The sequence below is a fragment of the Plecotus auritus genome, assembly GCF_963455305.1.
Source record: "Plecotus auritus genome assembly, chromosome: 9".
In the NCBI taxonomy this organism is placed as follows: Eukaryota; Metazoa; Chordata; class Mammalia; order Chiroptera; family Vespertilionidae; genus Plecotus; species Plecotus auritus.
This window is the reverse complement of record NC_137783.1, coordinates 63,152,620-63,164,633: the sequence shown is the minus strand read 5'-3', so window position 1 is coordinate 63,164,633 and position 12,014 is coordinate 63,152,620. Positions and strand designations below refer to the sequence as shown.

The 12,014-nt window shown below is 55.8% G+C and overlaps 1 protein-coding gene across 4 annotated transcripts in view; it reads right to left on the bottom strand.

Moving 5' to 3' along the window:
* Nucleotides 1-5,167: 5,167 nt before the first annotated feature.
* Nucleotides 5,168-12,014, bottom strand: part of GRID1 (glutamate ionotropic receptor delta type subunit 1) — a 661,002-nt gene continuing 654,155 nt past the window's right edge. For 3 of the 4 annotated variants that reach the window (XM_080640034.1, XM_080640033.1, XM_080640035.1), the window contains one exon: nt 5,169-5,863. In XM_080640034.1, coding sequence (XP_080496160.1) covers nt 5,438-5,863 — 426 coding nt within the window. In that variant the 3' untranslated portion in view covers nt 5,169-5,437. Of the gene's footprint in view, nt 5,864-12,014 lie in introns of all 4 variants that reach the window. The other variant, XM_080640032.1, reaches the window with a different exon arrangement.

Genomic DNA, 12,014 nt, shown 5'->3' with positions numbered 1-12,014 from the left:
TACTTGAAATTAACCTGTGGTTGCAAGACTGGCAGGCCTGATTACTTTTGGGGTTCCGGGGGTACCACTTAGGAAGGCGGCAATGTCCTATTTTGTTTTGGTTGGTGGCTACGAGAGAGCAGTTGGCTTGTTCAAGTGAATCAAGCTGTGTGCACCTTTCTGAGTGTATTTCATAGTTTTTAAAAAATATATTTTAGAATTGTGGCCTTGTAGTATTCCTTACACTAATACTACAGCTGGCACAGAGGGAGCCGGGCAGCCAGCTGTGGGGGAGCAGCACAGGCCCTGGAGGCAGGGCGCAGACAGGCCCTCTGGGGGAGCCATCTGATAGGCTCCGAGGACAGGTGGGCAGGGGGCAGGGGCGGGGGGGGAGATGCTCACTCTGCTCTCACTATCCCCTCCTCTAGGGTCCCCTCCAACCCCAACAGCTGCACAGGGAGCCCTGGAGAATGTTCACATTGACCAGCCTCCTGGGACAGAAAGCCGGTGGAGAAAATGAAGGATGGATGTGGGGGTGTGAGGAGGAAGGGAAACAAAATATACTTAATGTCGCTGGTCCAGAGGAGAAGTCAAGGTGGTTCCCATGGATTATATGCTCACCATGTCCTATGAGAATTATATTTTCTTATCTCATTTCTTACCTCAGAAAATTAAGAAAAAATGTTTGATAAATGAGGGAAATGAGACTCACAGCGATTCAGTGGTTTGCTCAAGGTGGTCGCACTGGTCTGCTGGCCTAAAGAAAACCCGTGCTCTGCCCACCTGGACAGCCCAGCATGTTTAAAGCAGGCAGTGATTAGACTCTTTCAGGAAGAGGGTCACCTCCCCAAACTTGGGGCTCAGCCACCGAGGATTTTGCAGACAGTGGTAAAGGTGGCAGAGTGGGCTATATGGCTTTTGTGGAGAAAGCACGCACCTGTTTTCCACAGTCAAGGCAGAGTAACTGTACCCTGCACCATTCTGATTTGTTTGTTGGAGGCCAGTCTTGTGAGTGGGTCCCTCAACAGGACCAGGTGGTGAAGTACCTAGGAGGAGGGCGTTGGAATTGGAAAGTGTGCCGTGGAAGGCCGGCTCTGTTCCTTTCTAGCTGTGTGACCATCAGTCATAGCCTCAGCTCCCACATCAAGAAATCCATACAATGGGCAGCAATCCCACCACTAAGGAGGAACTGAGAAGATGGGAAGAAAGCCTCTGTGGGTAAAGCAGAGCAAATGCTCAACCGTGATGACCATCATTAGTGTAAGGAATACGGTGGCAAGGGCCCAGGAGGCTGGTCAATGTGAACATTCTCCAGGGCTCCCTGTGCAGCTGTTGGGGTTGGAGGGGACCCTAGAGGAGGGGATAGTGAGAGCAGAGTGAGCATCTCCCCCCCCGCCCCTGCCCCCTGCCCACCTGTCCTCGGAGCCTATCAGATGGCTCCCCCAGAGGGCCTGTCTGCGCCCTGCCTCCAGGGCCTGTGCTGCTCCCCCACAGCTGGCTGCCCGGCTCCCTCTGTGCCAGCTGTCAGAGCAGCCCCTCCTCAGAGTCCTGGTCGGTGTGCCCTACCGCTCACTGGCAGGGCCTGGCTGAGTCGCCCTTTCCTCCTGGACGCCAAGCACCTTCTCTCCTCCTGAGACAACCTGGCTGGCGCTGACCGCAGTTGCTGGTGTGCAGTTCAGACTCAGGTGGTGGCAGAAGCCAAAAACAGGCACAAGTAAGTGTAAAATTATCAGCACACACACTTGCTGTGGCTCAAAACCAGGGGTCTATTTTGTCTATAAAACATGAGGAACTTGGGCCTTACTTCAAGAAGCAAAGGGCTGTCACCCCAAGAAGCCGCTGAAGGTCCTGAGAGTCATGGCACAGATGGGGTGCCCTTCACCCCGCCAGCTGAGATCCTGCGCATCCGTCCCTCCATGCCCTGCCATGCCACACCCTCGGCAGCTCTGTCCCATTTCCTCCCAGCACAAGCCTGGGCCCTGGGGGCTCTGCCTGAACAGCTCGCCATCAAGCCCGGCCCCTGGGAGCCAGGCTCCCTTCACGCTTCTCCCTGGCTTCTGGGGACAATCAGAACCATTGCCCCCAGGTCTCAGGAACAGACCCAGGGCTGCCACACTGGCAGCTCCTGGGGGGCGGGAGGAGGGGTGCACACTGCAAGCCATCCAGTGCTGGGCAAAATGGAAGGCTGCTTCCCTCTGCCCGGGGCCCTCCGCCTGCTGCCCGGCTGGGGGAAGTGCTGCCATGTGAACTGTGGATGAGACGGTGGCTAAGCTCAGAGGCTCAGCAGTTGCCATCAAGAAGTAGGATGCTGTAGGCATGTAGGTCACCCCAATACCTGCCACTGGTGAGGGTGCACGTGCCCAAGCGCTTACCTGCATCATCGCTGGTCCTCACAACAGCTCGGGGCTCAGGGCTCAGGGCTCAGGGCTCAGGGTTCAGGACCCATACCACAGGTGAGGGGTGAGGGGTAAGGAGTGAGGGAGGAGGAAAGAGGGGCGAGGGATCCATTTCACAGGCTCAGGGCTCAGGGCTCAGGACCCATTCCACAGGCGAGGGGTGAGGAATAAGGGGTGAGGGGCGAGGGGCGAGGGGCGAGGGGCGAGGGATCCATTCCACAGGCGAGGGGCAGGTGCAGGTCTCAGCCAGGACCAGCCTGGCCTCGAGGTCTGCATGGATCCAGAGGCTCCTGTCACCGGAGAGCTTGGAAATGGAAACAGCATCTGGCAGTCAGGGGCCCAGCGCTATAGGTGCCTTCTCTACCCCAAATTCAAGGTCACACCCTGGAGAATCCAGACCCAAAGGGGAAACCCGCTCTCGCTGTTCTACTCACACGCATCTGTCTAGTCGGGGTCTTGACCCCGCCCCAGCCGCTGGGGAGGCGGCACCGAGGGTCTCAGACAGCGCCCACATGGTCCTCGAGGTGCTAGTATTGGGTCGTGGGCAGAAGCACGGGCTCCATGCTCTGCCCGCCGGACGCCACACACCTCCTCCGCAGCCCACACAGGAAAGGTGCCTCTCCGAGCTGGGCTCCCGCAGCAGCTGCCTGTGCAGACACAGCAGGAGAGGCGATGACAGGGAAGCTCGGTGCCCACTGCGCAGACAGCGGAGCTCTCAGTCACGGGGTCGGTGTTAGTGTCGTTAATATGAGGGGACCAGTGAGACTCAAAGTACACACCGTGCCTGGATGTCCTGGCCAGGGGCAGCTCCAGCCAGACGCAGCCGGTTTCAGCCGCCATCACTCAGGACTGGCCACAGCAGTGGACAGAACCGGTTCCAGCCACAGCAAGCAGCACTGGCAGACAGCACTTCACTCAGAGGAGAGGAGCGAGAGCGCCAGGTGTTATTATCAGACAACTTTAGTCCAAATGCCGACTGTATGTGCAATGTTTGAAGGCACACAATATACCTGCAGGGCATGGAATAGTCCACAGTTATAAACCCAAAGAGCAAAGCATGGAAAATGATACATCCTGAGTGGACACAGATCTGAGATGGGCAGATTTATTTTCCTAGAGAACCTGCTTGAAATCAATCATTTTCCCTCATGCCAAGGGCAAGAAATGTTTACAAATAACATAAAGCTGGTGCAGAATCACACCATGAGAGATGTGCACTCTCTCTCTCACATGTATGCACGCACACGCACGCGCACACATGCACACATACACGCACGTGCATGCACACACGCACACGTGTGCGCACACACACACACACACGTACGCACACACCATGTGAGTCTTCTCTCTCCTCTCCCTGAAACCCTTCTAAGCAAAGCTGTCTAAGAAAGCAGCCACGGAATTCCCTAGGAGACAGGCCCTCTCGGAGGAAACCCAGGTGGGTGAGAGATTCGGCAGTGAGACCACAATTTGATTAAAAATGTAGACAGATGAAACATTGGCCATGCGGGCAGGCCCCCGAGTGCTGATGGGAGGCATGGAGCTGGTCCTGGGGTAACCAGGGCAGGGCTCAGGCATCCGGCACGCTCCCTCCTACACACTGATTGGAGAAAGGCCAGGGCCCACCTGGTGGCACTGGTGTCAGGCCATGTGAGCATCGGAGACAAACCGCCTAGCTATCAACCTCCCCAAGGCTGCTCTCAGCGGGACGCAATGCGGCCTTTCCTTCTGCTCTTCTGGTTGCTGGGGACTGCGGGGAAGAAACCGACCCTCATACATCCATCTGGGGAGGAAGCCTCGAGGTTACAGGAGAGGCATCAGCAGGACTTTGTATTCCTCACATCCCCATTACTGCTGGGGCGGGCCCTCATGGCGCCTAGGCTGTGTCCCTCCCATCCTGCAGGTCACAGAGCAGCTCCTGGTCTGCAGCAGGAGAAGAAGGGACCCGCTGAGGTGACAGCTGCTCCTAGTTCTCCCTGGTTCTATGGTCTGATTGCCTAGAAAGGGGAAGGAGGGGCTGCTGCCAGGCCCTCCAGCCAGAAGCAGAAAGCAGCAGGCCACCGGCCTGCAGGATGGGCCTGGGTCCCGCACTGTGGGCTGGAGGCCGGCCCGCAGGGAGCCGCATCACTGCTCCAAGGCTGTGGGGCTGCGAGAAAAGGCGAAGCAGGGCCTGGGCACACGTGGGCTCCGGGTGGCAGCCCCAGAGGCAGCCTGGGGTTTGGCTCACCTTCCTGCAGGCCAGACCACGGGGCCTCGCCTCACAAGCCGTCACTCCTCGAAGGCCCAGCTGCTGCCCACTGGCACTCGCGGTCCCTTTCCCACTTCCCCGAGCCCCCCACCCGCCACCCCACCCACCACGGAGAGCTCGGCTGCGCAGGGCCTCTCTGAGGCAGGGGTGGGATTCCCTGTCCCTCCTGCTATCTCTGTTAATTCTCCTAAGTAAGAAAACCAGGAAGAAATGAGGCCAAAGGCAGATCGCCGGGCTCCAAAGCCCCCAGAGACCAGACCCTCCACATGGCACTGCAGCCTGGGACAGACGTGGTGGTAGATGACCAGCTGGCCTGCACTGGCCCCAAGCCCACAGGACCAGGGACCCCATCGCATAGTGCACAGTGCCCTCCAGGCCCAGGCCAGGGCTCCCTCACCTGCCTGAGGCCTGAGAGGAGCGTAGAGGAAGCGCGGAGTGCCTGGCTGCATGGGCTCCTGGGGCCGCCCCCGACTCCTGCCTCCCTGCAGCCCTGCAAGCCGCCCTCCTGCCCTCAGGAAGGCCAGGCTCACTTCTCTGGCACTTCAGAATGATCACAAGAAATTTGCCTTTTTATTCATATAGAACAAAATTTACAAAGTCGTTCACACCGTTTTTGTGTTTTTTTTACTGACTTCGAAAATTGGGAATATTCAAAATACACTTTTACCCCACTCCATTCTGTCATTATTTACAGGTATGTACAAGAAAAACGAGTGCGTGTGTGTGTATGTGTGTGTGTGTGTGTGTGTGTGGTTTCCTCATATTAAAAAGCTCTGCTGGTCGGGTGGGTGGGCAGCGGGAGGGCAGAGGCTGGTCAGATGGAGGTGCCGTGGGCCGTGTCCAGGGCCTCGGGGAGGACGCCCCCAGGCACGGGCTGGAAGGCCATGGGGATGGGGGTCTTCACCGGGCTCTGGCGGAACAGCCCCCCGTTGGGTGACCTGTGCTTGCAGGGCACGGAGGGCATGGTGGCCGAGCCGCCCAGCGGCAGTGGCAGGCCGCTGGGCCCTGCAGAGAGTGTCCGGCCAGGGCCGTGGCCACTCTGCTCAGGCAGAAAGGTGCTGACTGAGAGCTGAGGGTTCGGGTACTCCCGTGTGGGCTCCAGGGCCTGGCTGGGCGCCAGCCCACCCATCTCCAGGGCTGAGAGCTCAATGGATGCCGGGGAGATCTGCTTGTGAGCGACGTCCTCATCCAGGAGGCTGTTCATGCGCCGATGCACCTGCTCCAGGTTCACCTCCTTGTCCTGGGGGAAACACAGGGAGGTCAGCCAGTCCCCCGACGGCCAGGAGCCAAGCCGGGCAGGGACGGTGAGGCCGGGGCTGAACAACCCATGGAGCAGTCACAACAGTCCCTCCCACAGATAACTTCTCCCACAGACAACTTCTCCCACAGATAACTTCTCCCACAGACAACTTCCCCCACAGACAACTTCCCCCACAGGTAACTTCCCCCACAGACAACTTCTCCCACAGACAACTTCTCCCACAGACAACTTCCCCCACAGACAACTTCCCCCACAGATAACTTCTCCCACAGACAACTTCTCCCACAGACAACTTCTCCCACAGACAACTTCCCCCACAGGTAACTTCCCCCACAGACAACTTCCCCCACAGACAACTTCTCCCACAGACAACTTCTCCCACAGACAACTTCCCCCACAGACAACTTCCCCCACAGATAACTTCTCCCACAGACAACTTCTCCCACAGACAACTTCTCCCACAGACAACTTCTCCCACAGACAACTTCCCCCACAGACAACTTCCCCCACAGATAACTTCTCCCACAGACAACTTCTCCCACAGACAACTTCTCCCACAGACAACTTCTCCCACAGATAACTTCTCCCACAGACAACTTCTCCCACAGATAACTTCTCACACAGATAACTTCTCCCACAGATAACTTCTCCCACAGACAACTTCCCCCACAGATAACTTCTCCCACAGATAACTTCTCCCACAGACAACTTCTCCCACAGACAACTTCTCCCACAGACAACTTCCCCCACAGACAACTTCCCCCACAGATAACTTCTCCCACAGACAACTTCTCCCACAGACAACTTCTCCCACAGATAACTTCTCCCACAGACAACTTCTCCCACAGACAACTTCCCCCACAGGTAACTTCCCCCACAGACAACTTCTCCCACAGACAACTTCTCCCACAGACAACTTCCCCCACAGACAACTTCCCCCACAGATAACTTCTCCCACAGACAACTTCTCCCACAGACAACTTCCCCCACAAGTAACTTCCCCCACAGACAATTTCTCCCACAGATAACTTCTCCACAGACAACTTCTCCTACAGACAACTTTTCCCACAGACAACTACCCCACAGACAACTTCTCCCACAGATAACTTCTCCCACAGACAACTTCCCCCACAGATAACTTCTCCCACAGACAACTTCCCCCACAGATAACTTCTCCCACAGACAACTTCCCCCACAGACAACTTCTCCCACAGACAACTTCCCCCACAGACAACTTCTCACACAGATAACTTCTCCCACAGACAACTTCCCCCACAGACAACTTCTCCCACAGATAACTTCTCCCACAGATAACTTCTCCCACAGATAACTTCTCCCACAGACAACTTCCCCCACAGACAACTTCTCCCACAGATAACTTCTCCCACAGACAACTTCTCCCACAGACAACTTCTCCCACAGACAACTTCTCCCACAGATAACTTCTCCCACAGACAACTTCTCCCACAGATAACTTCTCACACAGATAACTTCTCCCACAGATAACTTCTCCCACAGACAACTTCCCCCACAGATAACTTCTCCCACAGATAACTTCTCCCACAGACAACTTCTCCCACAGACAACTTCTCCCACAGACAACTTCCCCCACAGACAACTTCCCCCACAGATAACTTCTCCCACAGACAACTTCTCCCACAGACAACTTCTCCCACAGATAACTTCTCCCACAGACAACTTCTCCCACAGACAACTTCCCCCACAGGTAACTTCCCCCACAGACAACTTCTCCCACAGACAACTTCTCCCACAGACAACTTCCCCCACAGACAACTTCCCCCACAGATAACTTCTCCCACAGACAACTTCTCCCACAGACAACTTCCCCCACAAGTAACTTCCCCCACAGACAATTTCTCCCACAGATAACTTCTCCACAGACAACTTCTCCTACAGACAACTTTTCCCACAGACAACTACCCCACAGACAACTTCTCCCACAGATAACTTCTCCCACAGACAACTTCCCCCACAGATAACTTCTCCCACAGACAACTTCCCCCACAGATAACTTCTCCCACAGACAACTTCCCCCACAGACAACTTCTCCCACAGACAACTTCCCCCACAGACAACTTCTCACACAGATAACTTCTCCCACAGACAACTTCCCCCACAGACAACTTCTCCCACAGATAACTTCTCCCACAGATAACTTCTCCCACAGATAACTTCTCCCACAGACAACTTCCCCCACAGACAACTTCTCCCACAGATAACTTCTCCCACAGACAACTTCTCCCACAGACAACTTCTCCCACAGACAACTTCCCCCACAGATAACTTCTCCCACAGACAACTTCCCCCACAGACAACTTCTCACACAGATAACTTCTCCCACAGACAACTTCCCCCACAGACAACTTCTCCCACAGATAACTTCTCCCACAGATAACTTCTCCCACAGATAACTTCTCCCACAGACAACTTCTCCCACAGACAACTTCCCCCACAGACAACTTCTCCCACAGACAACTTCTCCCACAGACAACTTCCCCCACAGACAACTTCTCCCACAGACAACTTCCCCCACAGACAACTTCTCCCACAGATAACTTCTCCCACAGACAACTTCCCCCACAGATAACTTCTCCCACAGATAACTTCTCCCACAGACAACTTCCCCCACAGATAGAGGACATCTCGGCCCAGAAAAGCGGAAAACCAGGTGGGCCGCACCAGGACCAGCTATGATGACGGACAGCCCCCGGCCCTGACACTGAGCCATCAGTGGCGACCACGGCCCTGGAGGAGCCACCTGGAAAACTGGAGACTGTTCTGCTGGAACCCTCCCGAGGCCTCCCCTCAGATTCCCGCCTGTGAGAGAGAAACAAACCCCCCAAGACAAAGGACCCAGCGCCCCCTCCGTCCCCCACAGCCATGCATTCCTACTGTAAGGGACCCCACGAGACTTGCAACCTGGGGAGCAATGGGCAGTGGCAGCTCCTCGCAGGCTAGTCCCCTCAACCTGACCCCAAGATCCCCTTTTCTCTGACTCCCCAGAGAGCGAGGGCGGCCCAGCCAGGCTCTCCTGTTGCTTCTTCTATGACAGTGGTTCTCAACCTTCCTAATGCCGCGACCCTTTAATACAGTTCCTCATGTTGTGGTGACCCCCAACCATAAAATTATTTTCGTTGCTACTTCATAATTGTAATTTTGCTACTGTTATGAATCATAATGTAAATATCTGTGTTTCCCACAGGTTGAGAAATGCTGCTGTAGAGCCTAAGACCATTGGAAAACACAGATATTTACATTACGATTCATAACAGTAGCAAAATTACAGTTATGAAGTAGCAATGAAAATAATTTTATGGTTGGGGGTCACCACAACATGAGGAACTGTATTAAAGGGTCGCGGCATTAGAAAGGTTGAGAACCACTGTTCTATGAGAAACCCTTTCTTGTTTTCCGTCCCGGCTTTAATAAACGTTGCTTCACAGTCACCTGGACTCGTTTTGTGAAATCTTTCCTGCACGAAGTCAAGAACCCCCACACTGCCAGCTGGCTGACCCTAGGCCCACCACGCAGGACCAGGTCCCCTTTCTGGCAACACCACCCGGAGCAACGGCGGGCTTTCTGCAGCTCTTGGAGGCTTGCAGACCTGGCCTCTGGGGCCCATGGACAGTGGTGAGCATGCCCATTTCCGCTCCTCCCTCAGCTGCAGGGCCAGCCCTTGGCGACGTGGGGCCCCGTGCCTAGGACACTGCCCTTAGTAGCAAAGACCCCACCAGCCAGTGGGGCAGTGCTCCTCCCCTTCCCCTGGTTAGGGGCACTGCCGTCACACCCAATGACCATGGGGGAAGAGGCTGCAGGACAGGAGGCATGGGAGGATGCTGTCCGATGGGGTCCAAGAGGATAGTCCTCTAGCTCCCAAAGTGTCCATGCATTTGCATGCAGAGTTCATGAGGCTCAAAAGACGCATAATCACCCCCACCACCCCCACCCTACATAAAGGGAGCTTGGATTCTGGAAGGCAAATGAGCTCTCCAGGGACACACCCCGGGGACACACCCAGGGACACACCCTGGGACATACCCTGGGGACACATCCGGGGGCACACCTGGGGGCATACCCTGGAAACACTGGGCAGAGACACAGAGGCAGCACCCAGAGCAGGGAGCTCAGTGTCCCAGGGGGCTGTTCTCCCAGAACAACACCTCCAGGGATGCTGGAGGGCGTGCCCCTGTGCTGACTGCTCAGGGCCTGGGCCTGGCTGGGGATGGGGGTGATGGGTGGGAATGGCAGAGAAAGGGACTTCCCAGGGTCAGCCGACCTTCCTGGTATTCTGAGGCCTGAGGCTGTGGAGATGGAAGGATCCTAACCCCTGAGTCTCTCCTTATAGTGAGTGGCATCAAGGGAATTGTTCTGTTTGTTTGTTTGCTTAGGAAAGAAAGGAAAATAGAATATGTGACATTCCTTTCAAATAACTTGGTCATTTGTTGAGAATAAACCAGAGACATCAAACTGCTTTGAAGCTCCTTAGAAACAGACAATGCAATCGACGTCCGGGGTTCGGTGGAGGCCCCTCCATGTGGTGCGGGAAGCCGCAGTCTCTTTCCCAGCAGCGCGTGTGCCCATGTTCCAGGCAAGGTCATGCCTGCTGCCCACACCTTGCTGACATCAAATTCCAAGCAAAGGGCAGGCCAAGCTCAGCCTGGGGTGAGCATCCCATGAGCTCAGGCTGTGAGGCTGGCCCAATCCGGGAGAACTGTCTGCTGCCCGCCTGGTGCAGGAATCAGAAACCCCACACAGCGTGAAAGTCCTTAATGTGTTTTCAAAGAAAAACGACGAAGAAACCACACAGACCTAAGGGCCAGGCCAGGGCTGCCCCTGGAGTGCTGGCTGAGGAGTGGCAGTCAGTGGGAGCCCTAAGTGGCTGGTCTGAACTCCTCTGGCCAAGTGCACAGCCATGTGGCTGACCCCCGAGGATGCACCAGCCTTCACAGGCCGTTCTGTGTCCCTCCCTCGCTCCCAGCCCCTTGGGGAGCAGAGCCACACTCTCCACACCTGTCTTAGCTCATGACTCGCACACAGAAGCCAGTGACCTGAAGCCCACCAGCGGAACGCACTGGCTGCTGCTGGGAGACCATCCTGAGTTGAGAGCACCTTTGGGTGGCAAATGTCATGGGCATCTTAGGAGAAGTAGCTGGAGACTAGGAGCCTTTTCATTGCTCAACTCCATGTGATGCATACACTGTCTTTCCCCAACTCCTTCAACAGTTTGTAAAACCAACTTCAATTTCTCTTAAGTCCCTTCAGCATGGTCGATCCTATTCTCTCTGTAACCTTTCCTGGGTTTCATTTGTCTGTGGTTACTCTTGCAGGTGAGAACATCTCTGATAGTATTCGCTAACTGCCATGTTTAGGGCCCCTCCGCGTCGACTCACCCTAGCTGGGAGGCCAGGGTTCACTTCCTTTCTCAATGAGAGTGCTGAAAGTGCCCTGAGCCTGTAACCATGGGCAGGACATGGCCCAAGTGAGGACAGCAGGTTTGAAGCTGCTGAACGAAGAGGTGCATGGGCGCACCCTGGCAGCCCCTGCTCTGTGACACCATCCTGGGCCTGGGCCGCCTCTGGACAAGCCTAGCCCTCACTGACCACCAGCCTCCTGCTGGCTGTGAGGCCCTCCTGACGTGGCTCCTGTGTCTGCATAGCCACAGTCAGGCCACAGCTGCGTTGGCAAACATGGACTCTACAGACTATTGTCATTTCAGAACCTGTGAAAGGCAACTTCAGAAGCTCTTGGGGTGGATAATACAACCTCCCCTTCTCTGCAGTCAGCAAAGCTTGGAGGAACCTGGGCAGGCCAGGTGGCCCTGGCAGAGCCTGCAGCTCCCGGCGAAGGAAAACGACTGGCCAAGCAGGTGGCCCTGGGATCGAGGGGGAAAGGCTCCTCACTGCTGCGTCTTGCCTTCTCCTCCTTCCTGTGTTCCTTCCAGGCTTTACAGACCCCGTGGAACAGGGAAAACCCACCAACCAAACCCTCAGGAAAAATGGGAGCAAAGCAGGTCTTTGAGGTGCAGGGCTCAGCCAGCCACAGGTAGGGAGAGGGCGTGGTAGGGAGGGAGGAGCACCATGGAGTGGGGGGATGGGAGGGAAGAGCACCA